The sequence below is a fragment of the Choloepus didactylus genome, chromosome 10, assembly GCF_015220235.1.
Source record: "Choloepus didactylus isolate mChoDid1 chromosome 10, mChoDid1.pri, whole genome shotgun sequence".
In the NCBI taxonomy this organism is placed as follows: Eukaryota; Metazoa; Chordata; class Mammalia; order Pilosa; family Megalonychidae; genus Choloepus; species Choloepus didactylus.
This window is the reverse complement of record NC_051316.1, coordinates 41,213,237-41,235,995: the sequence shown is the minus strand read 5'-3', so window position 1 is coordinate 41,235,995 and position 22,759 is coordinate 41,213,237. Positions and strand designations below refer to the sequence as shown.

The 22,759-nt window shown below is 39.1% G+C and overlaps 1 protein-coding gene across 7 annotated transcripts; it reads right to left on the bottom strand.

Annotated features, from left to right (window-relative positions):
* Positions 1-8,017: 8,017 nt before the first annotated feature.
* On the bottom strand, positions 8,018-22,514 carry C10H9orf40 (chromosome 10 C9orf40 homolog). Of its 7 annotated transcripts, none has more exons than XR_005210788.1 (3): positions 21,787-22,514; positions 15,253-17,654; positions 8,018-8,101 (listed from the first exon to the last, which is right to left on the bottom strand). XR_005210788.1 is itself a non-coding variant. In XM_037798476.1 (2 exons), exons 1-2 carry the CDS (start codon positions 22,207-22,209, stop codon positions 17,496-17,498), a joined length of 582 nt encoding a protein of 193 aa, XP_037654404.1. In that variant the 5' UTR covers positions 22,210-22,514; the 3' UTR covers positions 13,810-17,495. The 7 variants fall into 7 exon arrangements, 1 of the variants encoding a protein (XP_037654404.1); XR_005210787.1 differs by having other exon boundaries at positions 8,077-8,201; XR_005210791.1 differs by lacking the exon at positions 8,018-8,101 and having other exon boundaries at positions 13,805-15,647; positions 17,272-17,654.
* Between the last annotated feature and the right edge of the window lie 245 nt (positions 22,515-22,759).

Genomic DNA, 22,759 nt, shown 5'->3' with positions numbered 1-22,759 from the left:
TCTTTGCTGGGTTCATGGTACAGCTTCAGTCGTCGGGCCGGTATCCAAAGTGGTACTCGTCCGTCACCTGGGGAAACACAAGCATAACCTCTTCCCCATGTTAATAAAGTACCCATTGTCCATTCATTAGTTAGCATGTCCTTCCACCATATAGGAGGTGCTTTCTGGAAATAATGTTTCAGTGTTGTCTTTTCAGCTGGAAAATGTCGTTATGCGGCAGTGCCACCCAGTTTTTCATAAAAAATTAGAAAATTTAAAGTAAATAAAGCTTTTGATAATCATTCATGGGGAGTTCCATCATCTCCCCCTTTTTGTTTTGTTAACATAGTTTTTAAAGTATGATGGGCACGCTCAACAATAGCTTGTCCTCGGGGATTATAAGGAATACCAGTGGTATGATGAATGCCCCAAGTTGTAGTAAAAGTAGCAAATTTTGCAGATGTATAGGCTGGGCTATTATTAGTGTTTAAAGCACGGGGCAAGCCCATAGAGGCAAAACAGGCAAAAAGGTGAGTACGAACATGTTGAAATGTTTCACCGGTTTGTGCTGTGGCCCAAAGAAAGCCAGAGTATGTGTCAATGCTGACATGAACAGTGGCTAAGCGGCCAAAGGAAGGGATATGAGTAACATCCATTTGCCGTAAATCATTGGGGGCTAGACCACGAGGGTTAACACCAGGATCCTGCAAAGGTGGAGCAGTAAGGAGTTGACAATTAGGACAAGAAGAAACAATATCTTTAGCTTGTGTTCTAGTAAGGGAAAATCAAGCCATGAGTCCTCGCACATTAAGATGAGTAAGCGAGTGAAAATGATAAGCTTCTGAAATAACAGGCAGTAATAATTTATCCGCAGCAGCATTGCCAGCTGCTAAAGGGCCTGGGAGGTTGGTATGGGAACGAATATGGGTAATATAAAAAGGAGATACACGAGCATGAATAGCTGACTGTAGCTCAAGAAAAAGGTTAAATAAACAAGGAGGCAACTGTTGCTTAATGGATGCTGTTTCAATTTTACTAGCTACATGAACAACTTAGGCAGAATCAGATAAAATATTAACAGCCTCAGAAAAATCTGTTAAGATGGCTATTAGAGCAGCCAGTTCAGCTTGCTGGGCAGAGAAATGAGGAAGATCTAAAACTTTGGACTTAGGGCCAATATGGGCAGCTCGACCTTTAGATGACCCATCAGTAAAAACAATGGGAGCATTGATTAAAGGCTCACAAGAAGTATACTTAGGCAGTATCCATTGTGTATGTCGAATGAACTGGAAAAGATCATTTTTTGGATAATGATTATCCAGCTGGCCAACATAGTCAGCTAGAGCAATTTGCCAAGCTAGATGTTGTTGCAAAATAACTGAGAGTTCTTTAGCAGTACGGAAGAATTGGGCAAGAAGATCCACTCTACAAGCTTATCATTTTGCAAAAGCAAGCCTGTGGGGGATTTGGGAGTGGAAAAGATAAGTAGAGATAAAGGTTGTGTAGGATCAACACGGGATACCTGAGCTTGTTGAACTTTAGCTTCCACTAATTGTAATTCCTTCTCTGCAGCTGAAGTTAAAGATCTAGGGCTGTTTAATTTAGAATCCCCACAAAGGAGAGAAAATAGTTTGGAGAACTCATAGTTAACCATACCTACTTTGGGGCGAAGCCAATTAATATCCCCTAGTAGTTTTTTTTTTTGTTTTTTTTTTTGTTTTTTTTTTTAATTAAATTCAGTTTGATTGGAATACATTCACAAACCATACAGTCATCCATGGTATACAATCAACTGTTTACAGTATGATCATATAGTTATGTGTTCATCACCACAATCTACCTCTGAACATTTTCCTTACATCAGAAAGAACCAGAACAGGAATAAAAAATAAAAGTGAAAAAAGAACACCCAAATCACCCCCCCATCCCACCCCATTTGTTCTTTAGTTTTTATCCCCATTCCTCCACTCATCCATACACTAGATAAAGGGGGTGTGATCCACAAGGTCTTCACAGTCACACTGACACCCCTTGTAATCTACATTATTATATAATTGTCTTCAGGAGTCCAGACTGCTGGGTTGGAGTTTGGTAGTTTCAGGTATTTACTTCTAGCTATTCCAATACATTAAAGCCTGAGAGGTGTTATCTATATAGTGCATAAGAATGTCCACCAGAGTCACCTCTCGACTCCATTTGGAATCCCCTAGTAGTTTTTGTAAATCATTTAATGTGGTAACAGCATCTCTGCGGAGTTGTACTTTTTGGGGTTGAATTGTAAGTCTATTGATACTAGAACCCAAATACTGTACAGGCAAAGAACGTTGCACTTTGTCAGTAGCAATATGCAATCCTACATCCTGTAAAGCTTTTTGAACAGCATAGAACAAAGCTTCTACTTCAGTCTCCTGAGGTGCAGAGCACAAAATATCATTCATATAATGGATTATATAAGCTTTAGGAAAATTTAAATAGACAGGCTATAAGGCACGGTCGACATAATATTGACATATTGTAGGACTATTTAGCATACCTTGTCACTGATATCGTTTAGAAGGGGTTTTATTGTTAAGGGACAAAATAGTAAAAGCAAATTTTTCCTTATCTTGATCAGCTAAAGGGATGGAAAAGAAACAGTCTTTAATATCAATGACCACTAAAGCCCAGTTTTCAGGAATCATGCTAGGATTGGGGAGCCCAGGTTGTAAAGGTCCCATGGGCTGAATGACAGCATTAACACCTCTTAGGTCAGTTAACATTCTCCATTTTCCTGATTTTTTCTTTATTGGGAACACAGGAGAATTCCAAGGACTAAAAGACTCTTCGATATGCTGCAAGGACAATTGTTCTTGAACCAATTCATGTAAAGCCTCTAATTTTTCTTTTGTAAGCGGCCACTGCTCTACCCATACTGGTTTTGTTGTAGTCCATACTAATGGGACAGGTTGGGGAGGCAAATGAACAGCGGCCGCCACTAAAAAGGTTTATATCCTAAACCAAATTGGTCACATTTTGGTGAGACTTGTGTGGGTGAAGGGGTACCTTGCAAACATATGCCAAGCCCAAAGCTAGGGGCATACCCCATATTTGCCATTATTTTGTGGCTTTGAACACTGTACACTCCACTAGGAGGAGGGATATGTACAGTAGCACTCCATTGTTCAAGTAGGTCTCTGCCCCAAAGATTAAGAGGCAGAGCAGCCACATAAGGGTGTAAAGTGGCCATCTGTCCCTCAGGGCCAAGAGCAAGGCAAAATATGAACACTTTGCATAAGTCCCTGAGGGGAGCCTAGGCCCACAACAGTAATTCGTGCCTTTTGCAAAGGCCAATGTCGGGGCCAATGTTGTTGACTAATAATAGAGACATCTGCACCCGTATCTATAAGTCCAGTAAAGCTATGCCCATGAATTGTAAGAGTACACATAGGGCGCGGCTCCTGCAGAGCCTCTGTGAGAAAAATTCCTGCCTTTCCTGTGCTACCAAAACTTCCATTTTCCCAATTTTTAGAGGAGGAACCAACAGGTACATAAGGTAATAATAAGAGTTGAGCAAATCTTTTGCTTTTATGGGCAGTCCATGGAATAGAAGAAGACATGACCACCTGAATTTCCCCAGTATAGTTAGAGTCAATGACTCCAGTGTGTACACGAACACCCTTAAGATTGAGAGAACTGCATTCAAGCAAAAGACCCATCGTCCCTTTAGGTAAGGGGCCATAATAGCCGGTGGGGGCCTTAACAGGATTACGGGGGAGAAGACACACCTCAGCATTGGCAGCGAGGTCTACTGCTGCGCTCCCTGCTGTAGCTGGGGAAAGCTCCAAGACGGAGGGCTTGGAGTTGGTGGAGGGACAGCCTGCAGATTTTGATGTTGGATTGGGAATGCTCCCTTTCTGTGAGGGGCTGGGAGCCCGCCCTGATTGCCGTTTCCCGAAAGGGAGGTGCCGTCCTTATGAAAAGCAGATCGGCACTGGTGAGCCCAGTGTCGACCTTTTTGGCATTTTGGGCACATACCAGATGCTTTTGTGGAGATTTATTTTTAAAGTGACCGCATTCTTTTCTGGTATGACCCACTTTTCCACAGGAAAAGCATTTTCCTGGGAAAGGAAAGCCAACTCTCAAATTAGCCATGGCTTGAGCCATCATTTCTGCTTTATAACCTTCAGTCCCAATATCCGAATATAGCCAGTAAGATCAGCTTTACCTTTAAATGGGGCAATGGCTTGTTGACAATCTTTATTAGCATTTTCATATGCTAGCAGCTGCAAAATAGCATCAGCAGCCTCTGAACTAGTAATCTGGTGGTGTATCGCCTCTTGGAGCCGGGCAATGAAATCTGGATACGATTCTTTCGGCCCTTGTAAAACCTTTTGAAAGAATTGTGCAGCTTTACCCTTAGCTTCAATTTTGTTCCAAGCTTGCAAACAACAACGGCAAATCTGCCTGACTGCCTAATCATTATAAACAGACTGATTTTCAACAGTGGAATAAGCTCCTTGGCCCAGTAATTGATCTAGATTTACATTTACTTTCTGTTGCCGATTATGTGCAGCCTGTCTTTCTGCATGCTCAGTCCACCAAGTCCTAAATTGTAGATATTCTCCTGGGCTAAGGACTGTACGGGCTAATGTGGTCCAATCTATGGGAATTAGATGAGAACCTTCAGCTAAACTTTGCAATATGCCAACTGAAAAAGGGGAATGAACCCCATACGTTTGTACAGCTTTTTTTCAATTCTTTAAGAACTGCAAATGGGACATGCTCATGGAAGTAAGTATAAACTCCATCAGGATAATTAGCATCTCGGCCAGGAGGCACTTCTTCACGAACCGTAACAGGGAAGGCAACAGGACAACATATGGCCTCTAAATCTCCTTGCCGCCTGGCTTCTGCCAGACCCTGCTGTATGCCAGAGAGGAGGGCAGGTTTAACTACTGGGGTACAGCTATGTGCAGGAAGAGGCGGTGGAGGAGGCGGGGGCCATTCCTTCCAGCAAGGTGCAGAAGGAGGTTTGGGGCATTGACAAGAATAAAAAACTTGAGATTTTACTGGATCTTTTTTACCCTTATCATCATCAGAAAGAGGATTGGGACCAGTATTGTCATCAGACTCATATTCTTCCTCGTCATCATCAGTTTTTAAAGTCTCAAGAACAGACTTAATTAAAGACCATGTAGACCAAATAGTAATAGGTAAATTAACTCCTTGCATATGTTTTTGTTTCAATTCCTTACCTACCCGCTCCCACTCACACAGTTCAAGGGAGCCAAGGGTAGGGAACCAAGAGCAGTATTTTTCAATAACCTGTAGCAATTCTAAGATTTGTGACTCCCCCACCCTGACACCGCTGGCCCGCAGCAGCTGCCGTAAGAGGGCAATATAGGAAACATATTTATTGTGTCCTTCAACATCAGCCATTACCCTGCTTATAATGCTCGGGGTAGTTCTACAAGGAATGCATACAAAAGACGGCCATTACCTCCACCCAGGTTCCAGCGCTGCTGTACCTCAGTCGTTCAAGAGATTCTTCTGTCAGGAACCAGGTCCGGTTCTTCGAGCCCCACATTGGGCGCCACTCGTTGCTGACAGGGCGGTGCAGGAATGAGACAGGGACACAAAGTTAAGAATTAAGGGAGCAGGCGGCCCACGGTATCTCGTGCTAAGTGGATGATAATGCACCTTTGCTCCAGTTATTTATTTCAGAAGATCAGGGAGTATATGCTAAATGTCCTCAGGCTCGGGAGAGCCCACCAGATACCTATGTTTACATCTTGTTGCATATCAGAAGGAGCAATCTAGGTTTAGGACAATGGTAAATGTTGTTGTCATAGTCACAGACACATATCTTTACAGGGTGGGCCCGCATGGCATTCCATGCAGGCCTGAGGCTTAGCATTCTAAGCCACCACCCTAGATATGCCTCAGGCAACATGGAAGACTCAGTTTCCCACATCTTATGCATTATATAGATATCCCTTTTTAGTTTTTAGTTTATTAGAATAGCTAGAAGGAAATATGGCTCATACTCCCTTTACCCAGTGTGTGGACAAATGAGTAGAAACATAGGGACAAAAAGTAAATGAATAATGGGGAGGGGGACGTATGGGATGTTTTGGGTGTTCTTTTTCACTTTTATTCTTATTTTTATTTTTTGGAGTAACGAAAATGTTCAAAATTGATTGTGGTGATGAATGCACAACTACACAATGATACTGTGAACTGTTGTACACTATGATGATTATATGGTATGTGAGTATATTTCAATAAAATCGCATTTTAAAAAAAAGTATCATGCTCACATTTAGTGACCACCAATTGAAATAATAAAATGAGATCCTTAGCAAAATTGTACATAAGTCAGAGAGAATGTGACAAAGATAGAAAATTCTAATAAGATTTTGCAAAAAAAAAAAACAAAAATGGGAGGAACATAGCTTATCTCAAATTTGACTTTCACCTAGAGAGTTGCAAATCCTAGAACCATGCATAGTATCAATATAATATATTGATGGGATAAAAACAATTAACATAAATCATACATATATGACTTTGCAGTTGTCAACAAGTGCATGCTCTCAGATACTTACCTGATTGGGTTACTTTGTCTATCTTTCTGACAGTTAGGGCACCTCTGTGGGTGCCCATGTTTTAGATTGTTTCCTGACCACCCTCTCTCTATATAAGCCTCTGACTTTCATCACTGAGAAATCATTCCTGAAACACATGAATAGCTTGATTTACCTTTTGCTAAGACCCATCTTCTTTGACTTCTCCTAACCTCTATGGTATGTGGCTGATTAGAAATTTTAGAGCTTTTCCAGCCTGACTGCCTCTCTTCTTTCCCATCCTTTCTATAGCTTTAATGAGGATGGGGTCCTAAGTATGTGGTCATAGTCTTCTCCCTCAACATCTCGCTCAACATCTCTACTACTCTCATTGCTTTAGTGGGCACCTCCAGGAAAATGATGCCAAAATCTATTTCTTCAGCCCCAGGTCTTCTCCAGCCTGAGATTCCTGACTGCCTGCTGAACATTTCCAACTACCACAAAGTCCAGTTCAACAATTATCAACTTGCCATTAACCTCATTCTCACCAAATTATCTCCCCCTTATTACATCTCCATTTCTAACAATGGTTTAATTATTCTGTCTGTTACCAAGTTTGGAAATTCAGTGTCATATTTTATTCAACTTTCTCTGTCTTATGGTCCCTTCCCATGTACTACTATATCTATTTAGTGCTTATGGTCTGTGGATTTTTTTTTTCTTTACTAAAGCCCTTGCCTTTATCCCTTCTTTTCTTTTAAATTATTTTTTATTCCTACTATAATTTTCCTACATCAGTCATTCAACTCCAAATTTCTGGATTATTATAATCTTTTCCTAGTTAGTCTTCCTCAAACTTCTCCTTTTTATGCTACCAAATAAAATTTACCTTAGAATATCACTTCCATAGTATCTTTGCCCTGATCAATAAGTTTCAACACCAGCATAGCATAAAAGTTTAAACCCGGGCCTCTCACACTTTAATGTGAACACAAACTACTGGATCTCTTCCTAAAATGCAGATTGGGATTCACTTGCTCTGGAGTGAGGCCTGAGATTCTGCATTTCTGGCTATCAGATGATGTTGATGCTGCTGGTCCATGGACCACACGTTGAGGGTTTGTGACCTTAATCATGTCCCAGTCTCATTTTCCTCATCTATCAAGTCGGGATAATAACAACTGGTAATGGATCTCGCTGTCCTCACCCTTGTTCCCAATCTATTCATAACACAGCAGAAAGAATGATTTGTTAATATGTAAGACAGATCACATCCCTTCTGTGATCAAAGATGCTCAGTGGCTTCCTTTTCACTCAAAATAATAATAAATTCCTTAAAATGGTGTGCCAGACCAACATGATCTGGTCCATCCTTTCCCTATCTGACCATGTCCCCAGCACTTTCCTTCTTGCTCACTCCCATCCAGCCACAATGTCTCCCTTGATGTTTTTCAGAAGCCTGCCATCTTCCTCTGCTAGATGTTCATACATACCTTTTCTTCTTCTAGAATGCTCTTCCCCCAGGTAACTGCATATCTTGCTCCCTCTCCTCCTTCATGCTTTGATTCAAGTTATTCCTGCTTGTTTAACAATGGAACACAGTAATCAAATGATGCCAATAAAACTTGATGGTTGGATTGCTTTTAGACATTATTGAATGCACCCACACTTTGGCACCTGTAGTTTTACAAGCAAAAGTTAGAAAACCTATCATATTAATAAAAAATAATATTGTCTGTACATTTTAATAAGCATCACAGAATTACATAATAATGCCTTTTGTAATTCTGACAATTACCACCTTTCATCTAAAGGGCAAGTCAACATATTTTAAAGAGTTGATTTAAAATATTGAGCAATTTATATAGAGAGCAATACTATTTTTTAAATTGCAAATGTTCAAAGATGTCACTGAGCCTTAGAAATAACCAAATGAAATATTCAGGGATAATTATGACTATAACATCACTTTATCTTGGACTGAAAAACAAAACAAGTCAACAATAAACAGAATTAGCTTATTACAAGGACAAAAAATAATGTTTGTACCTGCTGAACGAATTCTAGCAGGTCAAAGCAGAATATAAATTATCATTTTTCCATATTATTCTTTTTATATATTGTTGGATTTCATTTGTCAACTTGCTGTACAGGACTTTTGTGTTCATGTTTATGAGAGATATTAATCTGTAGTTTTGTGGGTTATTTTGTAATAATTTTGTCTGTTTTTAGTATCAGGGTAATGCTGGCCTTGTAAAATGAGGAAATGGATTGGAAAGTGTTTCCTCCTCTTTTCTTTTTCTGGTAGAGATTGGCCTGTGTAAGGACACCTCGGAGGTGATCCCAGGACAGGTGCCAGTTCATATGCAGAATTATGGGATCTCCTTTTCCAGCTCTCTCCTCTCCAGAATTCTTCACACACTCCCTTGCTCAAAGTGGCTCCATTTTCTTTTCCAGTGTTCTGACCAAAAAGGCAGTTTTCTTTCAGAGGTTGTGCTGCCTGTACTGTCCACTGCAGTTCTGCTGGGTGTTCCCTCTTGGTTCAAAGCTGGGACAGATAGTAGTAAATGAAACCAAAAGACTCATCCCCATGAGTTGCTCTGTCAAGTTTGACTTCTATCCCCAATCTACCTGCTTTCATTTACTTTTTAGAGTCCTCAGGTAGTTGCTTTCTGTATTGTAGCCAGAACTTCTAGTTGTAATTAGTGGGAGAAAGAGGGTGCAGTGGGCTTACTCCATCTTAATCAGTCGAAAGGCCTTTTTTCTCACTTATTTTTAAGCATCTTCCTAGATCATTTAACTCTTTAAAATATCATTTTGTGATTTCATTCTAGTCTATCACACAAATATTTTAATTACCCATTCACTTTCTTGAAAGCCACTTTTTCTTTCTAATATTTTATTATTACAAATGATGTTGTGATGCATAACTTTTTATCTAGTTTTCTGATTATTTCTTTATAATAGTTAATAGTTAATTCGTACAAGCATTTGTTTGGGGTGATGGAAAATTATTGGTAATGGATGGTGATAATGGTAGCACAATATTTTGAATGTAATTAATACCATTGAATTATATATTTGAATGTGGTTAAAAGGGGGAAATTTAGGCTGTATATATGTTAGTATAATAGAAAAAATTTTAAACCAAAGAACTGTACACCTCAAACAGTGAACCTTAATGTAAACTATGGATCATAATTAATAGTATAATTATAATAATATTACTTCATCAATTGTAACAAAGGTAGCACACTAATGCAAAGTGCTAATAATAGGAAAAACTGTGTGTGAGGGGGGTACATGGGAAGTCTGTACTTGTGCATTTCTCAGTCAACCTACAATTTCTCTAATACAAAAGAAAGCCAAATATGAAATAAAGGGATTTGATATCATGCAATCATAAAATTGTAGTGGAAGAAGTATGTGCCCCTCTTCCCTTAAAAAGTTAGCACATGGGGAGGATCCAAGATGGCAGTATAGAGAGGAGTGGAAGCTAAGTAGTCCCCCTGGAACAACTGAAAAAAAACCAGAAACAACTAGTAAATAATCCAGAATAACTGCAGGGGGACAAACATGATCATCCACTCATCATACACTAACCTGAATTGGGAGGATTGTCCAAGATCACAGCATACAATCTGTAAGTAAGAACTGCGGATTCAAATCGGGAGCCTCCTCCCCCACAGCCTGAGCTACAAAGCCTCATGGTGCCAGAGAGAAGCTTTCTCCTAGCAAGTGAATATAGCTCAGCTGAGCTCCAACTGGGGTTTTAATTAGCGAGTGTGAACTGCTTACTACAAGGTGCGAATCCCCAACAAGCAGACAGAGGCTTTGGGTGACGACTGACCTTGGAGAGCTGGAGGGTCACCTCGGACTAGCTCTGTTCCTTTTTCGACTCAGTGGAGAAAGCCTCGGCCATTTTCAGTTCCCAGTTCTGTGACCCAGACAGGGGTGTGGCACAGGCAGAGAGAGACCACTGAAATGCTAATGATCTCCCTAAGGCGTCTATCTTCTCTAAGAGGAAAGGGGTGGGGCCCAGCTCTACTACCTGCCTTTCATTCAGAACTTAACACCAGTCAAGAATTATAGGCTAATCTTTGCATCAGGCAGAGAGAGCCCCTGCACAGCCCGGCGGCCCAGGGCTTCCCTTGAGGGATGACGTGCACTAGTGATGTAGCACAGCCTTCCCTCAGCAGAGGTCCTGGAAGATCAAAGCTGAGAAGGGGGGCCTGCTCGGAAAACTGAGGGACGCTATGTCAATGCCGGTGGTTTCTGGGTCAGTGACAGAGAAAATTTGGTGCAAAACTGAAATGAAGGCTTAGACTCTTGCAACAGTCTTGAATCTCTGGGAACACCTGGGAGGTTTGAATACTAAAGCTGCCCTGCCTGCCTAACCACCCAGATACATGCCCCACATTCAGGGAGGACAGCTCCAACAACAAACCCAAACTGAGTTCACCAACTGAACCCCACAAAAATCATTTCCCCACACACCACAGAGACAGAGTTGGAGAGAACTGACTTGAAGGGTATAGGTGACTCGCAGACACCATCTGCTGGTTAGTTGGAGAAAGTGTATGCCACCAACTTGTATTTCTGAAAAATTAGATCGGTATTTTTTTTTACAACTTGAAAGAACACTATCAAGCAAAGCAAATGCCAAGAGGCCAAAAACAACAGAAAATCTTAATGCATATGATAAAACCAGACGATATGGAGAACCTGATCCCAAACACCCAAATCAAAATATCAGAAGAGACACAGTACTTGGCACAATTAATCAATTACAATTACAATTAAGGAACGAAAACAGGGCACAGGATATAAAAGACATGAAGAAGACCATGGAGCAGGATAAAAGGGACATAAAGAAGACCCTAGAAGAACATAAAGAAGAAACGGCAAGATTAAATAAAAAAATAGAAGATCTTATGGGAATAAAAGAAATTGTCGGCCAAATTAAAAAGACTTTGGATACTCATAATACAAGATTAGAGGAAGCTGAACAACGACTCAGTGTCCTAGAGGTCCACAATACAGAAAATGAAAGAACAAAAGAAAGAATGGAGAAAAAAATTGAAAAAATCTAAAAGGATCTCAGGGATATGATAGATAAAATAAAACGTCCAAATTTAAGACTCATTGGTGTCCCAGAAGGGGAAGAGAAGGGTAAAGGTCTAGAAAGAGTATTCAAAGAAATTGTTGGGGAAAACTTCCCAAACCTTCTACACAATATAAATACACGAAGCATAAATGCCCAGCCAACTCCAAATAGAATAAATCCAAATAAACCCACTCCAAGACATATTCTGATCAGACTCTCAAATACTGAAGAGAAGGAGCAAGTTCTGAAAGCAGCAAGAGAAAAGCAATTCACCACAAAGGAAACAACATAAGACTAAGTTGTGACTACTCAGCGGCCACCATGGAGGCAAGAAGGCAGTGGCATGACATATTTAAAACTCTGAGAGAGAAAAATTTCCAAGAATATTTTATCCAGCAAAGCTCTCCTTCAAATTTGAGGGAGAGCTTAAATTTTTCACAAACAAATTCTGAGAGAGTTTGCCAATAAAAGACCTGCCCTACTTCAGATACTAAAGGAGCCCTACCAACAGAGAAACAAAGAAAGGAGAAAGAGATATAGAGAATTTTAATAGACATATATAGAACCTTACATCCCAAATCACCAGGACACTCATTTTTCTCTAGTGAACACGGATCTTTGTCCAGAATGGACCATATGCTGGGACATAAAACAAGCCTCAATAAATTAAAAAAACAAAACAAAACAATTGAACATATTCAAAGCACAATTTCTGACCATAATGGAATACAAATAGAAGTCAATAATTTTTTAATTTTAACTCCATTATTTACTTACTACATGACATAAAATACACAAACTCTAATGACAAATCAGTGGTTTTGAACTCAATGTAAAATATATAATTTTTGACAAGAACTATATAAAGGTGGGGGAATGGAGAAGTATAGGTACATAGTTTATGTATCCTATTGAAATTAAGTTGGTATCAAAGAAAAACAAGATTGTTATGGATTTAAGAGTTTAATTTTAAGCCCCACAGTAAACACAAAGAAATTATCAAAGACTATGACCATAGAGATGAATAGTAGAGTATGAGTTAAGAGAAATGGAGGAAGGGGCAATGGGGAGTTAAGAAATGAGTGTAGGGTTGCTGTTTGAGGTGAAGGGAAATTTCTAGTAATGGATGGTGGGAAGGTGATAGAATTACAACATTCTAAATGTGATTAATCCCACTAATGGAATGCTAGGGAGGGGGTGGAATGGGAAGGTTTAGGCTGTGTATGTTTCCACAATTGAGGAAAAAAAAAAAAAAGACAGTAAAAAAAAAAAAAGTTAGCACCTGAATTATTCCTTGTTTACTGTTAGAATTAGCACGTAGTTGTAACTATAACCTAAATTTCATGATAACTAATAGAAACAGAAAATTACCACTTGGCATATACCAGAGTAATAAGTATTTCAGGCAAGAATAATAGATCCTAAAATTGGCGGGCAAAATGAGAAACAGGATATTTACATAGCCTCAAAGTATCTTCCCAGAAGATGCTTATTAATTACAAAGGGAAAAACAGTAACTTTATTAAAAACCTGGCAGACAAAAGCTTAACCAAATGATCAAAGTTACCATCACCAACAATGGGACAATTTGACATCCTGTGCCTCCTGGTATGATACACTAAAAAAGACCCAGCATCACTTCTATGATATTCTCACCAAAAATACTAAAACTGAGGTCCATCCAACAAATTAACCAATCAGTATTCAGTACACTTCAAAAAGTACCAAGGTCATGAAAGACAAATTCTGAGGAATTTTTTTTAATTTAAGGGGATACTAGAATTAAATTTAACATGTGATCCTGGATTGGATCCAGGATCAGAAAAAGGATTAGTGGGAGAATTGGCAAAATTTGAATAAAGTCTACAAATTTTTGTCATATATTTATTAAAAGACTCAATCTTTGCATGGCTTCATAACAGTATAACTGAATTATATCAATGTTAATTTCCTGATTTTGATAATCAAAGATGTTACATGAGGGAATCTAAGTGAAGAGTATATAAATTTGTAAAACTTAGGTTCTCTTTAATTTCCATCTTGATTTATCTACAATGTAGTTTTGTCAAGTTATCTTGAGGTTTACCTACCAAACTACTTTTTTAAAAGTCAGAATTATTTCAATTGCTTGCATTGCTTCTTTGCTCCTTTTTGGGTCTTCTTTTCCCCTGTTGACTAAATATTGGTATTACTCTTTCCTGGGCCCTCTTTCTTCATACTCCCAATATTCTGAGTAATTTCATTTGCTCCTTACTGATGACAAAATTTCTAATTCCACAAGTGAGTTCTTTTCTGACACCCAGACCCATCTATCTTTCTGGTTTCTTAAACTCTTCATTTAGCTGTTCCACAGATACCCAGAGCTTCCGCTCCCTCCACCAAACCTGGTCCTCCCTGTGTATTCTGTTTCAGTGACCAACAGTCACCCAAACTCTCAGACCAGAAACCTGGCTGATCTCTTTTGGCTTTTCTTCTTCCTATCCCTCAACCATTCAATCACCAAGTCTTCCGCAGCAACACCATCCAACAGAAATGTAATACAAGCCATTTAGGTAATTTTAAATTTTCTAATGACTACATTTAAAAACAGTAAAAAGAAAATGGTAAAATTAATTTTAATATATTTAACCCAGTACTGCATATCCAAAATATTATTTCACCATGTAATCAACGTAACAATTAACGAGATTTTTTACATTCCTTTTTTTATACTAAGTCATGGAAATTGGTACATATTTACAGTTACAGCACAGTTCAATTGTGACTAGTTGTAATTCAATACCACAGGAGCCTAGTGGCTACTATGTTGAACTGCACAGTTCTGGATTCACGTCTTATTTTACAGTTTAAATTAACAGTTTTCCAATTCATCTCTTGCTTTTGCCCTATGCCCAATCCATTCTCCATTCTGCAGCCTAGTATGGAACGTAAATCTTCTATGCTCTCTTCTCTTCTTAGATCTTCCAGTGGCTTTCTAATTGTTTCAGGATGAATACTAACCTCCTTTTTATGTACGATCAACATATGCCCTTCATGGTGTGGCTCCTGCTTGCTGATCTAACCACTTCCTCTCACATTCTACATTCTAGCCATAAGTCACCTTCGAGTTCCTCAAATGAGCCAAGTTCAGGCTTTTGCACATACGATTTCTTGTCTGGAACATTTCTCCTACTACTCTTCATTCAACAATATTTACCATATCCTATCATGTGCCAGGCACTTAATATATAAAAATAGACATGGTTTTTGCCTTCAAGGGGCTCACAGTGTAAGGTCTCCTTATATTTCAGGGCTCGTTTCCCTGACTTGCTGTTTTTTAATTACCTGTTAACTTGTTTATATCACCTTCCTTTCTCACAGTGTATTTTTTTATTTGTTGTTTGTATCTCAAATATATGTCCACACATGCTTTAAGAACTGGACCTTTAACAGAACACAAACCTTCAACAGTAGTTATCTCTAAGGGATGAGTTTATAAGAGGACTTCATTTACTATCATTTACACTTCTGTACTATTTGAATTTTGTCTAAGTACTTTTACTTAAGTTTAATTTCACATGTAAAAAATTTAATTTCACATGTAAAAAAATTAGCACAAATTAGAGAAATATATGAAAGTACCTTTATTCCCCTTTCCATTATCCTCAGAAATTTCAACTCCTTTTCCCAGAGGTAACCACTATCAGTAGCCTGTTATGTTCCTTCTGGTCCTTTAATTATGCATTCCTGTATCTGTGTACAAATATACATATATAATTTAGTTTTACTTAATGAATTAATACCACATAGTACTCTGAAATTTCTCTTAGCTTCAAAAATATTTTTTGAAGCTTTTCCCAGTCAATACATATTTACCTTTTAATCCAAATGCTGCACAGAATTCCATAGTAGGGATTTGTCCACGCATCATCTAACATTTATTATTATTTCCAAGTTTTTGCTATTTGATCAATGCTGCTACAAAGTTTTTGTAAACACATCTTTGGGCAAATGGCCTAGGTTTGTTAGCTCTGCTCCTAGAAGTAAAACTGCAGGCATTACCTTGCCATCAACAAAAAATAAGAATATCCATTTTTTCATTCATCTAATATTGACTGCCTACTATGTGCCAAGCACTGTGAACAAAACAGATACTTTTTCTGACCTCCGCATCAAACAAAAGGATTTACCATTTTATCTACAGTTCTTTAACTGTTTTCCCCACTTGATGGCTATCTTTGCTATCTTTAATTCCAATTTTTATCCTGAAACTTCTAGTAGCAGTCAATTTAAAGTGGAATGAAGTGCAACTACAGCAGCACTTCCTATTCTAATGATTTTTCTGAATCCTACAGATAAGGTTATTATGAGAATTAAATAAGAATGCACTTAGTACATTGTCTTACTTGATAAATGTAGTTTTTATGAGATAGATAATATTATTATTCTCACTTTACAGATAGGCATCTGAGCTTGGAGATGAGAAATAACTTGGTTACTGTTATATAGGTAGGAAGTAGCAGTACAAGACTCAACCATGTCCGTCTCCAAAGCCTGGATTCTTAACCAAAATACTATAGTTCATCTTCTGTTCTAAATTATTCCTAGTAACATCAACTCATACTTAAATCCTGCAATAAACACAAAACATCAAGATTTTTTTCTTTTTCTTTGGCATTTATCATCCTTCCTGAATTCTGTATCTAATATCATCAACAATCAAAAATACACAAGCAGAAACAAGCTACTCAATTACAAAGCCAACATTCTGGAAAAGTATAGAAGTTAATTAACTTAATCATTGATACTCATAATTCAACACAAATTGCTTACTTTATTACTTTAACAATGAAATAGTAATAACAGTAATTTAATTGTAACAAAGCCATCAACAAAGCAAAATAAAAATGAAGCTACTTAAGAGGCGTTGCTTTAGCTCAAATTACTTTTCTCCTTTAAACAGGAAAACTACCATTAGACTAGTGGTTCTCAACCCTTTCTGCACATTAATGAGGGGGTCATGGGGGTGCAGGAGGGACTGGCACTTAACAGCTATACCTAAGGCCCACCTCAGAACAATTTAAATGAGAATCTCTCAAGAGTGGGACCCAGACAAAGTTTTTGAAGAGTTGTCAGTGTTGAGAACTACGTATCTAAAGTAATAAGCAATAAAAATTATATCCTCAAGCAATTCAAAATCAAGAAATTGATCATATGATAAATTTTTTTCCTCTTATTCTGGGAAAAGGATGGGGGGCACCTACTCATTTCTTACTGTTCTTTATCCATTTCTGATTGCCCACGGAGTTTGAAAAATATCAAATATTGGAAACTATGCAAACATACTACTCAAATTTAAATTCTCACATTACATCTAGAAAGCTCTTTTAAAACAATACCATCCTTTCAGAAAGAATCCCCCAATTTTAAGTTTGCATAGATGTTTAAGTTCAACTAAGAAAAGTCAATATGATGTATTAGAAAGTATTTTATTAATAACAGTAATTCTAAAACAATCTTCATGTCCTCAGATAAACTTTTTGATGGAGACAGAAGATACATTTGAGTGTTTTCCACCTACTTCTAAAACTGCCAGAATTTTTTTAGAAGATTGACATTTTCAAATTTAGAATCTAAACAAAACATTTTAAGAATACATACCTAAAATAATTCCCTTATAACTGCACTATTTTCTTGACAAATGCCTATTAGGAGCTTCAGTAGTGACCTCAAGTATTTATCTTTAAAACTATCTGTCATCAGTTTTCAAGTTTAGGAATGATATCAAGTCAACTATGGAAAATAACTTTTTTCCTTAAGAATACATGAATTCACTTTAGATGTCGCCTCAAATTCAGTGAAAACAATTTCTTCAGTTCCTTATGTCAGGACTCCATGTCAATCTCAATCACTTCACTCTTGTCCTGAAGTGCTGCTTCTGTCAGGTTGTCTTCATTTACATCTTCAATGTCTGCCAGATCAATAGGCGGTAAAGGATTCCTCCAATACTGGAAGGTATTATACTGCCAAAATTCTTCAGTGAGCTTTGGGAAAAAAAGGATAGAGATAAAGGATACCAGTAATTTAGAAAAAGTTTTTTCAGGTATCAAATTTTTAAAAGTAATCTATCTCAAATAAGAATTTACAGTCTTTTGCTTTGCATTTTTAAAAAATATACTCTTTAATATTGCCTAATCAAAGTACTTCATGGACTCAAATCATATTGTACATTTTAGTATTCATGAACTTGCAAAAATTTCTTGTTAGTAGTTTGAATTTAGAAATATTAATAAAGAATTTCCTTCAAGAGCAATCTCTTCCCACAATTTTCTCCCATTTTGCAACCAAAGAAATGTCAGAAAATGGGCCTAGAATTTGTCACCTTTCAATGAAGAAAATAATCTATTATACAAAAAATACACATGACTTATAATTTATTTTTGGTCTCTCTTCTGAGTTTTAGTTTCTTAAAGGATTGACTTTACAGATACCAAAATATTTTGACAACCTTTTTTCTTCTAAAAAGTATTAGGATATAAACACTGTGAAAAAGTAAGGCCCTCTTGAACTGATCATTTTATTAAAGATACTATTGGGTATAAGGCAAGAATAAACTTTTAAGCCAATATATCAAAGTTTATAAATCCAAATGATTAAAAATTCAAACAGATTCCTTCGATGGCTACAATACTATTTCAAGTAACTACAAATGAAGGAGATACTCCAATAACATTCAAAACTGGCAACAGGATTTCAAAAGCATCCCAAGAATACTTTGCGCAAAGGGAAGCAGCATTGGAATTATATATGGGCTTCCAAGGTGACTATTTGAAGGTTAATATTCTTCCCGGTGGGTGGAAATATATATAGTAATCTTACATTAGGTTCATGCTTGCTATAGCTGCACTGTCCAACAAAAATATGATGGAAGCCACAAGGGTAATTTTTAGTTTTCTAGTAACCACAGTAAAAAAAAACAAAATAAAAAGCAACAGGTGAAATGAATCTTAGTAATATATTTGACCCAGTGTACCCAAAATATTATCATTCCCACTTGCAATCAATATTGTTTAAATTGAGATATTTTCCATTCTTTCTGTCATATTAAGTCTTCAAAATCTGGCATGAATTTTTATATTCCAGCACTATTCAGATTAGCCACATTCCGATGCTTAATAGCTACATATGGCCAGTGGTTACTGTAACGGACAGCATAAGTCTACTGGGAAAGCTCATTGGCAAGTCCACGCAATACCTTAGGCTAGGCTCTAAGCTTAGAGAATTAATCTTTGCAGAATTCCTAACATTGGGATAAAAATATACACTTTTAATTCATAAGATGCTAAGAAACATTTCACTTAATAAGCAAACTGATTAAAAACAGTTTCTATTTCCTTGCCTTTGGGAAAATTTATTTTTCAAATTATCTATTTATAAACATAGAATCAAAAAACATTAGGTTTGTGTTGGATTTCTTGGAGACCAAAAGGACTTTTAATGAAGTCAGTGTAACCTAGTGGCTAAGAGCACAAACTTTGCCACCACCACTCTGGGCTTGCATGGTTAATTCCACCATCCACTAACTCTGACCTTGACCAAAGTCTGTTTGCTCATCAGTAAAACAGAGATGATACCTACCTAGAACTGTTGACAATTAAGGATTAGCATAGTAAATGCTCATTATTGCTAGGTATTATAGCTCAGGCCAATGAATCATTAATAACTCTCTCCCTAGAATAAAAATACATTTCTGCTTACTTTCTATTAAACCAATCTAAAAGTTTAAGAGTCACCACTGATAATACAATACATCTGTATAAGGTGACACCACTAAGAAAACATGATATTTAATGAATATCTGGTTTTCAGGTCGCAAGTTAAAAAAATATATATATATATATGAAACTATTTAGGAAATATTCTGAGCTCCCAGGACAGAAAGAGGTACTATTATTCTGTCTACAATTCATCCTTAATGTAGAAAGAAGAGACATACTTGAAGGAATTTTTCCTAAATGAGAAATACCAAGGGTGAAGGCAAGAATTTCAGCCTTATTGTGAGCATTTATCAGCAATCAGACAGACATTTATCACAAGAACTTAAAAAGCTTTTAAATCTCCATGTTTGTTTTTGTTACATCCTGTTTTCCCTTGGAAATTAGCTGTAAAACCCTTAAGAAAAAAACACATGTGTCTTCGGAGGCAGGAAGGAAAGAAACAGCTGGAGGAAGCATGTCCTTCCCCCCAGGGCTTGCAGGAACTCAAAAAACGTAAAAGGAAGGAACATGGCAGAGTGCCTGGGCTTTTGCCAAAAGAACCGGGGACTAGTCTTTGTCAAAGAACCCCTACATCCATGATTGTTCCTTGCCAGGAGCTTTGTAGTGACTTCCGGAAGTGGAAGAGCTGCTTGGAGGAGGGAGAAGCATGTCTATATTCTAGGCAGGTGTCTTTGTGTCATTCTATTAAAGAATTCTCCTTCTTTGCCCACATACCATTTCCTTATTTCCTCTTATCAATTCCGTGGCACACAGCAGTCAGTGTACTCTGGTAGGAGAGATGAGCCTATTTACAGGTGGGGTACTCTGATACATGATAATCCAAAAATGGTCTGAGGAGGTAAAATTATCAAGCTATGCAACTCTTCTAGATATCTAATAAGTCTTGATAACTACCATTCTAATAGTTTTAAGTTGATTTTCAACATATAGTACCATTCTGAAGAAAAATGTCTAAGGCTCATACTTTCTAAATTCCAAGAAAACAAGGGGTAGAAATATTTACAACTTATAATTTCATCAAGAGATGTTCATCATACAGATTCAAGTCTAAAGGATAATTTTTCATGACCACAGAAAAGTCTCTTTCCTAAATATAAAACTCTCATTATTTTATTGGGTTTCACCAAGAACAAATCATGGTAATGGAACCTTAATTCTGTTTAGTAAGGTACTTGATACTCTTCCATAATACACTTAAGAACACAATTGAGAATTATGGGGAGGATGCTATAATGCAGTGGTTGAAAAAGTTTGGTGAACTGGAGCCCTGCACTAGATCTCTGCATTTCCAAAGACCCTGGTAAAATAACACAGAACTGCCAAAAAGCAGCTTGAATTCCTAAGTCTAGAAGAGCACCGTCCAGTAAAAGTACAATGCAAGCCACTATATAATTTTAATTTTCTAGTAGCCATATTTAAAAAAAAGCAAAAGAAACAGGTGAAATTTTCATGTACTTTATTTAATCCAACAAACCCAAAATGTGATTTCAACGTATAATCAACATAAAAATTGAAATATTTAACCTTCCTTTTTTCTTACTAAATCTCTGAAATCTAGCTTATAATTTACACCTAAGAGTGCATCTCAATTTGGACTAGTCATATTTCAAATGTTCAATAGTCTCATATGGCTAGTGGCTGCAAATATCGAACAGCGCAGATCTCGACAAACCAGATCTTCTAATTTAAGATTCTTAGATGCAGAGCCGAGGCAGTCTCAGTTCCTGAAAAGGAGAATCTCCCCAATGATCCTCACACATGTTTTACCTTAGGGCCCCAAATTAATTTTCCTGGGAAAAGTGTTAACTTTCTACGTTAAAAAAAAACTCCTCCCAAGATACGGAGGCTCTTCCTCTGCCGGAAGAGCCGTAACTTGCCCAAAATGCTTCCAATTGATGCTTACCACACTGCTCACCCAATTTAGAAAGAAATGTTATCACGATTCTAGAATAATCATTATTAATCCACGGAAGGCGGTACACCTTCCTCTGACGTTGGTAGTTGAGCTAAATCTATTGCTGCGGACACGGTCAACTTCTTTGCCATACTACTCTACAGTCTGTCATGACTCAAGCTCCTGCTTCCCCCTACAGTTGCCGAAACTCTAAAGCCTGTTTTATCTCAAGTGACAGTCCCTTTCCCGCTAGTTAAGCGAAATACTTTCAGCCCGTCGGAGCCTTCACGCAAAACGCTACCAGGGGTGAGGTGTGGACCGTCAGTGTGTTGCCTAAGGGGTCTATGTTCATTCCCGGAACGGAGAGCCCTGCTTCTCGCCTGTTGACCCACACAGGTCTAAGGTGGGACGACCTGTTCCTTCCAGGGGCGCACTGTTCAGTGTCTGGGGAGGGAGTGAGGCGCTGCACCCCCGCACCCCCACCCCGCCCGCACCCAGCCCTACCTGGCGAGGCGCAGCCCCCGAGTCTCCCCGCGGAAGCCCTGCGCGCCCCGCCCCCTCGTCGCCTCCGCCCCTCAAGGGCCGGGCGCCCAGGGGCTCCTCCCCCGGCCTGAGGGGCTGCAGGAGCGCCTGCAGCAACGGGGGCTCGCCAGTCTCCAGGCCGCAGTCCTCACGCTCCTCGACGCCCGAGCTGTTGCCGTCCCTGCCGTCGCGGCGCTTGTTGGGTGAAGCCAAGGGCTCAGCCATCGTCCCCGCGTCGATTTTGCGCTTTCGGGGCAGCTCTGGGACGCCGAGGAGCTGCCCGGGATGCGAGGGCCCCGGCGGCGGGATCCAGAGCGGCGGCGGCTCCTCCGTGAAGTCGCAGAGAAGGAGCCGCTTCCAAGGCACGTGGAACGTCAGCGGCTCGGCCGCACGCCGCTTGGCCATGGGCCCCAGAGGCTCGGGCGGAGCCCGCCGGGCGCGGGAGGCCGAGCGCTAACAGCGGCGAGGGCGGAGCGCGCGAAAAAGGGCGAGGACGAAGCTCGGGCGATGGTGCTGCAGGAAGATGGAAAGGACGGAGGGGGCGGGACGGCCGGGGTCGGAGCAACTCGCGTGCCCTACCCTAGCCGCCGAGGAGATATAGCCTGGACGCTGGGGAGCAACCGCGAAGCGGCGGAGATTCGAACCTGCGCACAAATGTGCGCGCGCGCACTCGCTCCGGCCCTTCGGAGCCGGTGGTTGGTGGAGGCTCCCGAGCGTCTCCGCGGCCGGAAGTGCGCGCCCCGGGGGAAGGTGGGTAGGTGGTAGCGGGTTTATTAAAGGCCCAGTTGTATTGCCCGCGGAGGGGTATGGTTATATTTCCGCGACTCGCAGAAGGAGTTGTTTTTGACTGCCGCCTTGCAAATCCAAAGCAAGGTAAAGAGCAGAGCTTTTTAGATACTTCTCTTGGAAATTCAAGAGCCTTAAAATGAATATGATAATTTTACTTGCTTCTAGT